This window comes from Barbus barbus, assembly GCF_936440315.1.
Source record: "Barbus barbus genome assembly, chromosome: 43".
Classification (NCBI taxonomy): domain Eukaryota; kingdom Metazoa; phylum Chordata; class Actinopteri; order Cypriniformes; family Cyprinidae; genus Barbus; species Barbus barbus.
In genome coordinates this window covers 14,451,563-14,467,914 of record NC_136721.1, presented here as the reverse complement: position 1 = coordinate 14,467,914, position 16,352 = coordinate 14,451,563, and the positions used below count along the sequence as shown (strand labels likewise).

General features: G+C 39.0%; 2 protein-coding genes and 1 pseudogene across 3 annotated transcripts; all 3 read left to right on the top strand.

Moving 5' to 3' along the window:
* The first annotated feature begins 252 nt into the window (after nucleotides 1-252).
* Nucleotides 253-1,268, top strand: LOC306862295 (olfactory receptor 52D1-like; annotated as a pseudogene). The gene is made up of 2 exons: nucleotides 253-643; nucleotides 769-1,268. The product of its transcript is annotated as an olfactory receptor 52D1-like (transcript).
* Nucleotides 1,269-10,814: 9,546 nt separating this feature from the next.
* Nucleotides 10,815-11,741, top strand: or62b3 (odorant receptor, family 62, subfamily B, member 3; the record flags this gene model as incomplete). The annotated part of the gene is made up of 1 exon (XM_079405036.1): nucleotides 10,815-11,741. The coding sequence occupies one exon, from the start codon at nucleotides 10,815-10,817 to the stop codon at nucleotides 11,739-11,741; it is 927 nt and encodes a 308-aa protein (XP_079261162.1).
* A 3,684-nt stretch (nucleotides 11,742-15,425) lies between these two features.
* On the top strand, nucleotides 15,426-16,352 carry or62b5 (odorant receptor, family 62, subfamily B, member 5; the record flags this gene model as incomplete). The annotated part of the gene is made up of 1 exon (XM_079406002.1): nucleotides 15,426-16,352. The coding sequence occupies one exon, from the start codon at nucleotides 15,426-15,428 to the stop codon at nucleotides 16,350-16,352; it is 927 nt and encodes a 308-aa protein (XP_079262128.1).

The following is a 16,352-nucleotide window of genomic DNA, read 5'->3' as shown; positions in this document are numbered from 1 at the left end:
CATTTCTGTCCAGCTGTGTTTAGTTATCTTGTTTAGTTTGAGCAGTATTTAAGTTCCTGTCTGCCCTTTATTCTGAGTTCCGGTATTGATTGTCTCATCCCTGTATTCCCTGTTTTCTGGTCGACATCTACATGAAAAGTCATGTTGATTGTTCTCCTCGTCTCCTGCGTTCTCCTTGCTCCCCGAGAAGCGTGACAACTATATTGTTATAATATACAGTTTTGTGTGATTTGGAGGTATATCCTTAACTTGATGGATAACATATCTTATCCTTTGAGACTGACTCTCATGGTGCCTAAAGAATCTAAATCATATTGGCATATATATTTCACTTGTTTTCTTTTCATTTTTCTGCTTATATTATCAATTAATATTCATCTTGTTATGATCATTATCATGCAGAAAGCTCTTCATGAACCAATGTACATATTCTTGTGTCATCTGTCTGTAAATGGAGTTTATGGAGCCTCAGGTCTTTATCCTAAATTTCTTTCTGATTTACTATTGGATTCATATGTGATCTCTTCTCACATGTGTGCTCTGCAATCCTTTGTTATTTACAGCTCTTTACTGTGTGAGTTTACAATATTAACAGTGATGTCTTATGATAGATATGTAGCCATATGTAAACCTTTAGACCAGGGTTCCTCAAATCTTTCCCTGGAGGTCCAATCTGCTGCAGAGTTTAGCTCCAACCCTGATCAAACTCACCTACCTGTGATTTTCTAATTATCTTGAATGGTCCAGATTTGAGGATCCCTGCTTGAGACTATCATTCCAAATGAACTAAAAACACCTGTGTGAAACTAATTCTGTTCTCATGGATTGTTCCCAGCTTCTCTGTGATTCCAACCTGAGACCATTTTGTAAAAATTATATTGACAAATTATATTGTGACAACTGGTCAATTGTAAAACTGTCTTGTGCATCATCTTTTGTTAATAAAGTCTATGGATATATAGTTGCCGTTATATTTTGCTGCTGTGCAGTTATCATCATTGTGTCCTATGTTAAACTGATACTGCATGTAAAACATCTTTAGAAAATAGAAGGAAATTCTGGCAAACATGTCTGCCACACATATTATCACTGATAAATTTCACTTTTGCTTTGCTTTTTGATGTTATGTATAGCAGATATGGTTCAAATGACATTCCAGAGGGTCTCCGCAATTTTTGGCTCTAGAACTTGTGATAGTCCCTCCTGTGTTCAAGCCTGTAATCTATGGACTAAATATCAGAGCAGTTCGCAGATGTTTTGCCTCATGAATTTCCTGGCAAGAGTGAACACTTCGGAAGCACAAAAAAGGCATAAAAACCTTGAAAATTTACAATGTACTGTTCTGTAACAGACATGCAAATGTTATCATTTTATGAATGAATTGTAACAAAAAAAACATGTACAAGCTGTCAACATTATATGTGACCCTGGACCACAAAACCAGTCTTAAGTCGGTGGGTTATATTTCTAGCAATAGCCAAAAATACATTGTATTTGTCAAAATTATTGATTTTTCTTTTATGCAAAAAATCATTAGGACATTAAGTAAAGATCATGTTCAATGAGGATATTTTGTAAATTTCCTACTGTAAATATATCAAAACTAAATTTTTGATTAGTAGCTAATATGCATTGCCAAGAAATTAATTTGGACAACTTTAAAGGCGATTTTCTCAATATTTAGATTTTTTTGCACCCTCAGGTTCAGGATTTTCAAATAGTTGTATCTTGGCCAAATACTGTTCTGTCATAACAAACCATACATCAATGGAAAGCTTATTTATTCAACTTTCAGATGATGTATAAATCTCAATTTTGAAAAATTTACCCTTATGACTGGTTTTATGGTCCAGGGTCACATATATGAACAGCATTAGGCACAGTATCATAAAACTTTACAGAAAAAAAAATATATAGCCTATATATACTTAAAAAAAAAAAATTGTTATGTTTTCACTGCTCCCAGATCCAGTCATGAATTTTCTTGTTTACATAGTTTATTGATTGATTTGCTAATGTCTGTCTAATTTAAATAGTATATTTAAAAAGTGTACTGACATTAAAATACATTGCTATTTTTCTTAAAAAGTTTACAATGTAAATATTTTACTTAAAATTATGCTGCCATTTTACGGTGACACCAACAATGCAATTATTGCCAATAATCAGACTTAATAGAATCTCATGAAGCAACCATTTAAACCATTATTCTGATCATAAATTAAGTGATTAAACTACCTGTTGAGTTATGTGTTTTTATTTTTTAATTATGCTGCCTTCAAGCCCTTCACGCAAACCTGGCTGCCTGGTGTTTGGCCTCCCTCATTTTATATGGAAATACATTTAAAGGGATAGTTCACCCAAAAATAAATATTAGCTGAAGACTTAATCACCCTCAGGCTGTCAGTCCTCTGTCGTGTGTGACATGTGTTCCCGCCTTTCCTGTAGCTCAAATAGTAGAGCATGGCATGCTAGCAACACCAAGGTCATGGGTCCGATTCCCAGGGAAAACAAGAGCTAATAAAATGTAAAAACTGTAACTTGAATGCAATGTAAGTCGCTTTGGATAAAAGCGTCTGCTAAATGCATAAATGTAAAATGTTTCCATATTTAGTTTGTTTCCTGTCCTTGTTCAATGTGATTAGTAGTTTATTCTGTTCAGCTGTGTTTTAGTCATTAACCTGTGTATTTAAGTTCCTGCCTGTTCAGTTTCGTGTGGTCTGGTCTACTCGTTACTCCCCGATGTTCCTGTCTGTGTCAGTCTTGCCTTGTCTTGCCCTGCCTTGTTTGGATTTGATTAAAGACTGTTATTTGAGTTTACACCCTTGTCTGCGTGTTCCTGTATCATCCTTGCTGTGTGCACCGTGACACAGGCCAATCAAGATATAGGTAATTTTGTTTCTTCATCAGAACAGATTTGGAGAAATTTAGCATTACATGACTTGCTCATGAATGTATCCTCTGCAGTGAATGGGTGCCGTCTGAATGGCATAAAACATCACAATAATAAAAAACATCACAATAATTCACAGGTAATCCACATGATTCCAGTGGATCAATTATTATATCAATTATCTTGTGAAGTGAAAAATACATGACCATAATCCATAATATTGTTTCCTCCAGTGAAAAATTCCATTCTCTGTTGTCCTCTCACATCAAAATGCACCAATATATAATTGTTTAGAACTGTTTTTGAACTGTTTTCATTATTAAACAGTATTTGAACTTGTATTTTAGCTGGAAGCAATGGCTGAAGGTAAAAACATCTTAAAGGGGTCATCGGATGCTAAATTAACTTTTCAAGTTGTTTGAACATAAATGTGTATCTAATGATAAAAATCCACCCAGTGTTTTTTTTTTTTTTTTTTTAATCCCTATTTTAAAATCTCCTTTCTCAAATCAGGCTGTTCTGAGAGCCCAGCCAGAATGACATAGTTCTGTACAGACCTCTCCCACGATAGTTGATTGACAAGGCCGTATGACGGAAATGTTAGGATGTTTTTTAAATTTGAATAAAATGAAAACTAAAATCATTTCAAATCACACGAGCCAATATTTTATTCACAATAGAACATAGATAACATAACAAATGTTTAAACTGTGAAATTTTACAATTTTATGCACAAAATGAGCTAATTTCAAATTTGATGCCTGATACAGGTCTCAAAATATTTGGGACGGGGGCATGTTTACCATGGTATAGCATCTCCTCTTCTTTTCAAAAGATTTTGAAGACGTCTGGGCATCGAGGTTATGAGTTTCTGGAGTTTTGGTGTTGGAATTTGGTCCCATTCTTGCCTGATATAGGTACCAAGCTGCTGAAGAGTTTGTGGTCGTCTTTGACGTATTTTTCGTTTAATGATGCTCCAAATGTTCTCTACAGGTGAAAGATCTGGACTGGTGGCAGGCCAATTCAGCACCTGGACTCTTCTACTACAAAGCCATGCTGCTATAATAGCTGCAGTATGTGGTTTTGCATTGTCCTGCTTAAATACACAAGGCCTTCCCTGAAATAGACATCGTCTTGAGGGGAGCGTTTCCATTTAATTTATTTAATCAGGGACAATGCACATTAATAATACATACTTAGTAAAATGCACCAGATTTAGCCAACACTGGCTAATTTTCATCCGTTGTCCCTGTTGCTCTAAAACTTTTCAGCATTCGTAGTGCCTTCCAAAACATGCAAGCTGCCCATACCGTATGCACTTATGCACCCCCATACAATCAGAGATGCTGGCTTTTGAACTGAATGCTGATAACACGCTGGAAGGTCTCCCTCCTCTTTAGCCCCGAGGACATGGCATCCGTGATTTCCAACAAGAATGTCAAATTTGGACTCCTCTGGCCATAGAACACTTTTCCACTTTGAAACAGTCCATTTTAAATGAGCCTTGGCCCACAGGACACGACAGTGCTTCTGGACCATGTTCACACATGGCTTCCTTTTTGCATGATAGAGATTTAGTTGGCATCTCCCTGGGGACAGCGCGGACACTTGGGGGTGCTCTGGAAGCGCGGAGCTGGACGGAACCAGCGGAGACGTAGGAGAGCTGGACGGAACCAGCGGAGACGCAAGAGAGCTGGACGGAACCAGTGGGGGACGCAGGAAAGCTGGACGGGACCAGCGGAGACGCAGGAGAGCTCTTGCGAGGAGCAGGCACTGGAGGGCACTTGCGAGGAGCGGAGCTGGCCGACTTGAACTCAGGAGACGAAGGGCTGGACGGGACCAGCTGAGGCGAAGGAGGGCTGGACGGGACCAGCGGAGACGAGGGAGATTCTGGGATTAAAATGGGCTCAGCGAACTCCCATGGTAGCGCCATATCCAGTATCGCTGGAGTAAATGCCGGTGGGCCTGCCATGCTCTTGGAAGGCGGGTTTGCTATATTCTCGGACGGCGGGCTTACCATATTTTCTGCCAGCGAGTTTGAGTTGGCCGCGAACGGCGGCAGGCTTGGGTTCCCCGAGAACGGCGGGTGAACAATCATCGCCATGGGTGGAATCATCTTCACCACGGGCAGAATTATCATCTTTGCGGTCGGCGGCATCCTCATCGCCGCGGGCGGAATCATCTTCGCGGGCGGCGGCATAATCATCGCCGCGGGCGGCTGCCTGGAGTGAGCTGCGGTCGGCGGGTTGGTTCTGGATCGAGGCTGGACACTCTGGGAGGTACACGGAGCGATGGTAATTTTCCTCGATCCAGAACAAGAAGTTCAGCGTGGCATCATCAAACCCTGACCATACTGCGAGTCCGCTGAACTCCCTCGCAAACTCGATCAGCGGCAGTTTTCGGCGGGCCAGGGCAGAGAGGTGCTCCGCAAACTCCATCCTCAGTATAGGTCTGATCTTCTGTTATGGGTATGGTGTTGTAGAAAGAAGCGCACAACGAGGAATGGAAGAAACGGAGGTTTTTAATAATCATCAACACACTTTACATTGACTAACTCAAGATCAGACAAAAGACTGAGGAAGAACTGAGGACTTATAAAGGATCGACCAAACAAGGAAACAAGATAATAAACTCCAGACAGGTGAACAGGATGAACAATGATTAACTAATGACAGGAAAAACCAAATAAGGGCAAAAGGGAAACTAAACAGAAACCAAACCGTGACAGTTTGCTGGATATTTTAAATATTGTTTTAACTAATAATTACTTCCGTTTTCAAAATGAGTGTTATGTACAAGTGAAGGGAACAGCAATGGGCAGTAAAATGGCACCAAATTATTCCTTCTTGTATATGGGTGTAAATGAGTTTATTTTAAATTATTCAAATTCTTTTCTACCTGAGATAATATTTTACAAACGGTATATCGATGATATATTTATGCTGATTAATTCTACACCCGCCGAATTGTTACGGTTTGTTGATTATCTCAATTTTAGAACTGAGCACTTGAAGTTCACTGTGGAGTGTAACACAGAGAGCATCAGTTTTCTTGACGTAAAGGTATACATTTCTGAGAGTAAACTTCAAACTAAGTTGTTTTGTAAACCAACAGATCGTAATACGAGTTTAAGAGGTGATAGTTTTCATTCAAAACCTCTTATTAAAAGCCTCCCTACCAGCCAATTTAAGTGTGTACGTAAAGTGTGTAGCACGGAAGAGTCTTACTCTCGATGGTCTGATGACTTTGGTCAAATATTCAGCATTTGGTGTAGAATTCCGTAAGGTTTTATACAAGCATTGGCATATTATTTCTAGCGATTCCAAGTTGTCTCATATATTTAAAGATGGCCCTTGTTTGGTTTTTAAACATCAAAGTAACCTGCGTGTCATGCTTGTAAGATCAGAGTCCTCCTCTAGTTTAGTGAAACCTGTAACTCGTGATGTTTTATTAACAAATTTCGGGAGGAGCACGCGCAGATAATTAACACGGCCAATTCACCATCAGCAATCACTCAGTCTATCCTATCAGCCGAGAGAGAACTTCTATAAATAGACCAAGCCATCTTACCTTCATTCTCTCTACAGTTTCTAGCATCCCACCTCCACCCCAACTCCTCACCATCAGCCCGCTCCTACCCCAGCGTGGGGAGGAGCTCGGGGGGAGCGCTCTGGGTCTGGGCTAAATGCCGAGCTCGGACCCCTCTCCCCGGACAGGGGGAGTGCCCCGGGTTCGGGAGTAATTTACAGAGCTCGGAGCCCTCTCCCCGGACAGCACGCCAAATACGCATAAACCTTGACTCTGTTCATTATACGCAAGGGCGAACTCGTGAATTAATCTTCCCCCTAATTATAGATGTGGCAATTGTGCCCAGTGCACTTTTACATATTGTGGCGGGAGGAGCAAACGACAGACACAGTGGGCGTGGCGTCAGGCCTCGGAGAGGTTTTTATTAAACAAAAATATTAAAATAAAGTGTCCAAAGGGGGGAAAAGTGTCCAAAATAAACAGGGGATCTGGTGTCCTCGTCGTGCTGCGGGACTTGTGAAGGAGGGCAGTGTTCAGGAGGGAAGGGTCCAGGGAAGGGGCGGAGTCCGGTGGCCGCACACGCTCCCCTCTCGGGTCCGGGAGCGAGTGGCGGCGGCTTCCTCCAGCGGCGACATCCTACTCCTGGGCCCCCGGAGCTTCTGGGGGACTCGACGGCCCGGCATCCTCCTGGCCCGTCGGCCGTCTAACGGGTGCGGCAGTCCTCCTACTCGACGCGCCCTTCCTGGACCCACGAGGACACCAGCGTGCATGCACGGGGAAGAGACCGGTCTCCCGAGGAGAGGCGCGCTCGGCATTTAAACGGCGGCGGTGATGAGGCTCTATTCACATCAGGTGCGGCTCATCACACGCTGCCAGCCCTGGCTGTTTCAGCGCCCCTCCTCTCTCACACACCCACTCCCGTCGGGAGCCTGGTGAAGGGCGGCGAATACGGGACGGGGTGGTGATGATAATAAGGGGGGAGGCAGCCGACTCGTCACAATATAAATTTAAATGTTTTATCCACCCACATACTGGTTGTAATATATTGATTTGCGGTACAATTACTTGTTCTTCTACACATGTGATCTACCTATTGATATTGGTCCTCACAGAACTTTGTGAGATCGCGATGAACAAAGAGTGACAGCTTTATTGGTTATGAGCACTCTTTGCGAGCTTTCTAAGCAATCCATTTAAAATGTAGAACTTTGTTTTTTTGCCCACACACACGTTGCAAAGTTTTGGGAATGACATCTGCATATTTATGCGGGATTCGCTCTCGAAGTAGCAGCATATTGATAGCAATAGAAGGGACAAAATATGTGAAAATGTGCATTAAGAGAGCACCCCCACTTATTTCAGAAGCAGCCTTAGTGATTATTTCTGGAACCTGGTTGATATGCTTCTATAACTATATACAAAAACAACAAAATACAAATGTACTACATAAAATAATTTAATAAATGCATATTTACAATTTAAGTACTTAACTAAAATAAGTATTAATAAAATTAATAACTAGAGAAGGCTAACTATATTCAGCTTGCTTCCATTTAGTGAGAAAAGCCTACTCTTCACTTGAATTAGAAAAAAAAAGCTTTTCTGGTCTTCAGTGATGCGAGGATAACGTTTGAGCATACACACAATATCTGAGTGAGACCCGAGCCAATTCATAAAAGAACAATGTAGATTTAAAAGCACACGTCCAGTTTTGTGCGAGTGACGGAAATCCGCTTGCGAGTGGAGAGATTCGTGCTCGTGCATTACATGATCCCGTAACATTTATATGCGCTCTCGACATCTGTCATTTAGATCACGCTAAAATGCCTAAAATTAATAAAGAAGAGAAGAAAGCGGCCCTAGGCAGCTGCCTACACATGCCAAGATACGCCAGATGCAGTTAGAAATTAACTAAAAACAAGCCTATCGCAAGACATCTGGTAGGGGGGCACCTGGGATGGCCAGACAAATTTCAGGGGGGGCCGGTGCCACCCCTGGCCACCACGTAGACACGCCCCTGGGTTTACACCCACACAGTGATTAAACGGGTTTAATTGGCATGATCACCTATTACTTATTATAAGGAGTTAAGTGTTGTACCTCAGTTTGTTATCTGTGCCTGACGAAGACCTGATGGTTGAAACGTTGCAATAAAGGAATTTTTAATGGAGAAGTCAATTCAGTGTGCGGACATTACATTTGTTCCTTTACTATAATACATTTTTTTTTGTCTTGCACCTGAGCCCTATTCGGGTTTTGCGGGATGTGCGCAACTTTCTTTCACTTTACATCATCAAGAATAGCACCATTCTTGGTCTCCAAGGAAAAATGGCCACACAGAGAAATCATGTCCCATGTGGGATACTTATCCACCTCATGCTAGCTAATGACCTTTGGCTCTATTAAATATTATTGCACCATCTCTTTATTCTCCTGTCAGGATATTTGAATCTCTTGCTAATAATGTAGAGAGAAAAACAAGTGAAGTGTTTATTTCTGAGTTTATTTATCTTTAAGCAAAGTATTTCTGAATATTACATACTAGCTATATAATCTGATACAAGGTTCTGACAAAATTACAATATTTGATTTTTTTTATTTATTTTTTGGTCAATGCTTTGAGTCTCAGAATAGTTCAGGATTGTTTGTGACTCAGGATACTTGTCAGTCATAATTTCTACATGTAACCTGAAAATAAAGTAAAATCATGTAATGTAAAACTAAAGTGACCATGGAGTTCACAAGCATATTATAAGCGAACGACTTGGTGTGTCTTCAAAAGACATTGTCTTTGGCACTGTGAAGAGAGGTGACTATTAAGCACCTCCACAAATCAGAAGTTATTTATCTGAGGACAACGATTCTAACTCCTCAAAAATAGTTTGGCATTGAAGTTTCCATGAAGAATCTTTAACAATCATAGAACCATTCCATTGCACAAAATGGAATTTCCTTTCGGAATCTTTATGTATTTAATTTTACAGTGAAGTGAACAATCACTATGATTTGGCCTCAGCTGCAAAGCATGATGGGGAACCAAAAGTGCCACGGTACATTGATTCAGTGACACAGTGTGATGTACATGAGTCAAAATCTGAGGGGTAATGAAATGTGATCAATCATGTAAAAAATTTTACATGATCAAATTTTGATCATTTCCTTGATCTTTTAAACAACTGAGAAGATCTATGATCTATTTTTTTTTAAATAATCATCTGTCAATTTCAATGAGTGCAGAACATTATTCTCACGTTACGTATCAAGTGCGTTACAGTCTCTGACAGACAGCACATTGAAGCCACTCAGGCTGCCATTTTCTCCTTCTTCCTGAAAAGCAATGACGTATTCAAAACATCTGGTAGCATGGGTTTTCCAGGAAATGCATGTACTCCCTGGACCTTCTCATAAAAACTACCTTGTATCGTGCACTTTTTTTGACAGGCACACAATTTTACATTCGTTGCAAATTTATTCACTTTAGTTAAGCGAATTTAGGACCTGATATCAGATTGCATCAATGCAAACTTCTTTTGGCGTTTACTCTCAGGATTAATTAGCGATTAAAAAATGTGGACAGTTATTTTTGCAGCTGAGCTTATTGCATGTGCAATTGCAGGAGTTTCCCTTTCAGATGCAAAGTTTACGAGAGGCGAATAGTTAAATGAATCATCCAAGGTGATTTACTAAGGTTTGCAGTAATAGTGGTATTTACACCATACTTTAACACCCAAAAGCATGTCTTTAGCCATTTTGTGCCTGTGTTTTTAGTATATTATACATACCTGATTCTCATCTGTTCTGCTTGTTTGCGACCCTACTATAAATTGTGCTGCTCTTGGTAGATTGTGTTGCTCATTACAGTGCATGTGTTCTTTAATTTGCGCTTTGTCAGTAGATCAATGCACAACTTTCAACTCCCATCGGCACTGTTATGGGATTGCGATCTCACACTAATTTGCCCTGTTTAGTAAATCTGGTCCTTAATGGTTTGGGGCAGGGGTCATGATATACAATAGACACCCATAAACATTTTGCAATGACATGCCATGCCTTTTTATGATAAATATTTATAAAGCTTTACCTTTATAAATATATAGAAAAAAGATAAAGAAAACTGCCTGATGATTTGAGTGCCACATGCTGTATTGCAATGAAACACATGTAAAAGATCAAACAAGCTCTCAGAAAAAACCCTAGGGTTTATTTGTTAGATCCTCACAGACCAGTTGCCATGAGCAAAAGTGTTATTTATAAGCAGGTCAGTGGTCTTTGCAGCCTCCATATTTTGAGACCATTTACTGTAAGGTTTGACCTGGTGTAAGGTAATGATTGAATGTCTTTTTGGATTTTTGTCTTTTATGCAGTTGATTTTCAGGAATCATATTTGATGAACATGGATAATATAACATCTTTTCCTACATACACCTTGATGGAACCAAGAGACTCTAAATCATACAGACATATATATTTCACATGCTTTTTGGTGCTCTATATTATGATACTCCTTGTTAACACTTGGGTCAGTGTTGTCATTGTCTTGGAGAAAGCTCTTCATGAACCAATGTACATTTTTCTGTGCAATTTGTGTGTAAATGACATTTATGGAGCAGCAGGATTTTATCCTAAATTCCTACATGATTTAATGCTGGATTCATATGTGATTCCTTCTTACATGTGTGCTTTTCAAGCTTTTGTGATCTACACTTCAGTTATGTGTGACTGTACTACAGTAACTGTAATGGCATATGACAGACATGTAGCCATATGTCAACCTTTAGACTATCATACAAAACTGAACAGATTTTCATGCAGTGTATTACTTGGCTTCTGTTGGATCCTACCCTTTGTTTACATGGTCGTTCTTCTTGTGTTGTCAAATAGGCTGAAATTGTGTAAATATCACATTAATAAATTGTACTGTGACAATTGGTCTATGGTAAAACTTTCATGTGAGTCAATTGTCATCAATAATATTTATGGATTTATTATAATTTCATTTTATTCTTGTTTGACAGTTTTTATTATTTTGTCATATATAAAACTTATCATTGCATGCAAAGCATCATTAGAGTGCAGAAGGAAATTTTGGCAGACATGTGTGCCTCATATGTTTACAGTGATGAATTATGTTGTTGCTGTGTTTTTTGATGCCATGTACAGCAGATATGGCTCAAGCAATATCTCAGAGAACCTGCAGAATTTTTTGGCTCTAGAGATGCTCATTGTGCCACCTCTTGTCAATCCAGTAATCTATGGGTTAAAACTCCATGAAGTACGCAAAAGAATCTTGAAATCCTTTGTTAATATCAGAAGACAATAAAGAATACATTCTTACGTTATTGTTCTATTTTTCTTGCATGTACAATGTGAAAGCAAAGAATTTATTACATTGTTGAAAAATTGTATTGTAAGTTTATTGTAAATAACTGATGGTAAGTTATGACAATATCATGACACTAACAGTTCATATTCTTTTCCTAAATGATGGCAGGTCACAGTGGCCAATGGTTGACCAGGAATAGTATAGTTTTTAATAATAATTATAAGGCCTTTATATGCTTGGATATGAATTATGTTCTCAATGAAGACCTGTGTTTTTGTGACGTACGTCAGTGTTTATTTAGACACTCTGTTTACTTATTTCTTTCTTTCTTTTTATTTTTTTGTCATTCTATTCTATTCTATTCATTCCAGCACCAAAGGACAATGTAAATATGATGCTAGTAAGCAATACCAAAATCTGTATTGTGGTTATCTATATCTAAAATCTATATTTATTTATATATTTAAAAATAAATAAAAAATAATAATAGTAATTTTTCCACATTTAGACATATATTCCACACAATCAATCAACATGTTTTGTTTCACTCAATGATGTTGAGTGACTGGGGCAGGTCTTGTAAGTGGCCAGTGCCTGTTCCTTTGCTGCAATAGGCCCTTTCGCACCGCAGGAACTTTTTCATGGTACCCAAACTAATTGTGGAACTATCCACTTTCTGGTGTGTTCACACCGCGGGGACTAGGAACTGTTTTAGTTCACAGAACTCTGTTTGGAGGAACTAAATTAGCTCCTACTTCAGAGTAGGGTCTAAAACAATTCCATAGGAACTATTGTGACATAAGTGTACGCTGATTGGCTAAACGCGTACGAAAACACCCTCACCCACCATTATTTAAAACGCTGTGTAAACACATACTGTGTAAACATTCCATGTCCATTATTGTGAAACCCGCGAGACACAACAAAAACACAGCTCCGATCACAGCGTCCTCCATCCTCCTGTTGTTAACGTCCTTGTTCTTTGTTTTCGTTGTTGAACACCTCACACAAATGACGTCGCTGTCGACCGGCTTACATCACTTCTTAGTACCCACTGTCGGTGCGAATGCAACCCTTTAAATGGTACTGGGAAATAGTTTGCACAAAATCATCCCAGTACTTTAGTACTGTACGTTTAGTTCACTTGGATTCAAACCAGTCTAAAGAATTGTTTATCTTCTTGCCGAAGAAGAAAATGTCATCACTGTGCAAAGCATCCCTGAGATGTTGCCATCTCTTACTGGCATTGCTATTCGTTTATCTGGGAGGATATCCTCAAGCACTTGTGCAAACTCTTCCACTTTGTCTTTAAATAGTTTCTTATTGGTGTTAATTTGAGACCTGTTTTTATTTTAGGTGTGATGCAGGCCCATCGGCAGCAGCTTGACCTTGAGACAGATCTGAATCACAGTCAGCACTCTGGTAGCCAGATGTAAGCTTAACACTAGACTGCACTGGGCATCTGTTCAGGATCGAGTCTAGCTGGTGCCAGTGCTTAGACCTTGGGTGTCTCCAGGAAACTTTGTACTGTGGTTTGATGTTGAAGAAGGTGTTGCTGATGCCCAGATCTTGGTGGCAGCAGAGCTCAAGTAGGTGTTTCCCATTTTCGTTCTTCTTGCCAACACCAAATATTCCCAAGCAGGTTGGACAGGAATTGTGGTCAGTGCCCACTCTAGTATTAAAGTCACCAAGGATAAACAGTGGCTAATTTTCTGGGACACTGTTGACGATGATGTTGAGATCATCATAGAACTTGCCTTTTGCTTAAGCTGTGGACATCAGAGTTGGTGCATAAGCACTGATGATGCTGACTGATCCTGCTGTAGTGTAGAGCTGCATGAAAAAGAACACACTCTGATCCCATTTGGAGGGTCAATGTTTCCCAACAGGCTGTTCAAAAGCCTACAACATGTTCTCTGACAAGGTGAAATCCTTCTACATGATGGATCTAGAGTCTGGGAGCCTGGGCTCCTGAAGAACAACTATGTCTAGCTGCAGCCTCTGCAGCTCCTTGTTGATGACCACCATCTTGCGAGTGTCACTCACTTTCTGAGGATCATCTGGGATGCCTGTTTGTATGATTTATTCTCTTCGTTCTTTTTTATTGTGGCTGTAGTTATTGATTCACTTGTCAGGTTTTCACCCTACAACCCTTGCACCCAGTGGGCTTAGCACAGGGGGCTGCACAGCTTGAAGCAGGCATTGGCTATCCAATGAGATGCAATGATCTCTCCCACCGTTGGAAGCAACCACTGGTGTCTCGCTCTACGCCAATTAAGCAGTTGACTTATAACCAGTAGACTGTTCCTTCCCACATTGTTCTGATGCTGACATAGCAAAGCTGGAGTGGCCTTTTCAATGTGCAAAGCCTGGGTAAAAGATACAAGATAAGTTACCCATACAGCTGGTCCCCCCTCTTCATGTTATTAAAAGGTCCAAGGTTTACAGCTTGTACAGCTTTGTTTTGATGCTGTGGCATAAGTTGCCAGATCTGAGCTGTAAACAGCCGTGAACTGCCTTCTGGACTCAGATTCTGGATTTTTCCTCAGGTTTGACTCCTGAAGCCTTTCCCACAGCTGGGTGTTTGGAATCAAAGTTTTCCTTCTCTTAGATAAGCTACATTTCCAGGTTAACAAGCCCTGTCTGCCCAAAGGAAACTGTTTTTGAGGTGCCAGTGGCTCGCCTTCACCCCTTCTCTTATTTGAGAAAACAGTTCTGTTGAGTTTAGATGCTAAATCACATGTGAGGGCCAGGAGCTGGACTTTGTTGTCAGAGGCTAATTGAGACACACACTTTTGAGGATCACTTTATAGGCAGTAGGAGCTTGTCCCCATTACCACCTCCTTGGCATTAACAACCTTTGGAAACATCAGTGTCTATAAAATTAATATTTAAAATGACATTTACTTAATAATGTTATAATGTATAACGTTTAACGTATACATTGAATAAGGTAGGGAAATATTTTCCTTTAGTTAGTATCAGTGGCTCTGTTCACAGTACAATAACTGTGAGAATAAAATAAAATATATTTAAAAATACAGTTCATGTAAAATAAATAAATGTAAAAATTATAAAATGTATAAATGATAAAAAATCTAATAAAAAATAGAAATTAATTACAAAATTAATAATAATAATAAATGGCTAAATGAAAAGATGCAATGGTGTTTCTTTTTTCCATTTATTAACTACAAATGGAAATTAATTGAATGAAAGCTACATGCATTTTTATGTAACAGTCTGTTGAATGTTTGTCTTCAGTGTATATTTTAGACTTTTAGATCTGTTTACTTTCACATTTCTTTTACATGCGTTACAGAATATACTAAGAAATAAAAAAATGCTAATTTATACTGAAAATCACATCTTTATGATAAATAAAGTTGGTAAATTAATCCCTGAGGTGTGTCTGCTCGAGTCTCTCTGAGAATTTGCTGTGTGGAAAAAGGCATTTATAAGCATGTCAGTCGTCTTTAGAGCCTCTTCGTGGTTGTGAACTTGATGAGGACTCTGGCATGGTAATAGTTGGCTATTAGCAGTTTTGTGTTATATTTTTAAGCTTGGTAAAAGACATTGATGCTTATCAGTTACTTGCGATTTAATTTTTATTCTTAATTTGTAACATTTGGTGATTGTAAATAATCAAATATCAAATTAAATTTGTAACATACAGAGATAATGGGTAATACTACCTATTTCGCAACCTACACCTTGATGGAACCACAAGGCTCTAAATCATATAGACATACATATTTCACATGCTTTTTCTTTATTTATAGTCTAATATTGTTTTTGAACGGTTGCCTTTGTGTGGTCATTGTTTTGGAGAGAGCCCTTCATCAACCAATGTACATTTTTCTGTGCAATCTGTGTTTAAATGGAATATATGGAGCCACTGGATTTTATCCTAAATTCTTACATGATTTAATGCTGGATTCATATGTGATTCCTTCTTATATGTGTGCTTTTCAATATTTTGTTATCTACAGTTCAATTAAATGTGAATATTCTACATTAGCAGTGATGGCATATGACAGACATGTGGCCATATGTCGACCTTTAGACTATCACTCAAAGATGAACACATTTTCTTGTGTCATGTTACTTTTCGTTTGTTGGACTGTACCATTCATGTCAACACTTATTGCTCTACTCCTATCAAATAAGTTGGTATTATGTAAAAATCACATTGATAAACTGTATTGTGACAACTGGTCAAAGGTAAAGCTCTCATGTGAATCAACTGTCACCAATAACATTTATGGATTAATAATCATTTCATTTAATTTTTGCATTTTCGCTGTAATTATTGTGTCCTATGTAAAGCTTGTCATTGCATGTAAAGCATCATTAGAGTGCAGAAGAAAATTTTGGCAGACATGTGTGCCTCATATAATTTCATTAGTTAATTTCAGTGCTGCAATGCTTTTTGATACAATGTACAACAGATACGGCTCAAGCGATTTCCCAGATGACCTGCGTAATTTTTTGGCTTTAGCAATAATTATTGTACCACCTCTTTTAAATCCTGTAATCTATGGTTTAAACTTGAAAGAAGTCCGCAACAGAATCTTGAAATCATGTAGAAATATATCGAAGAAATAA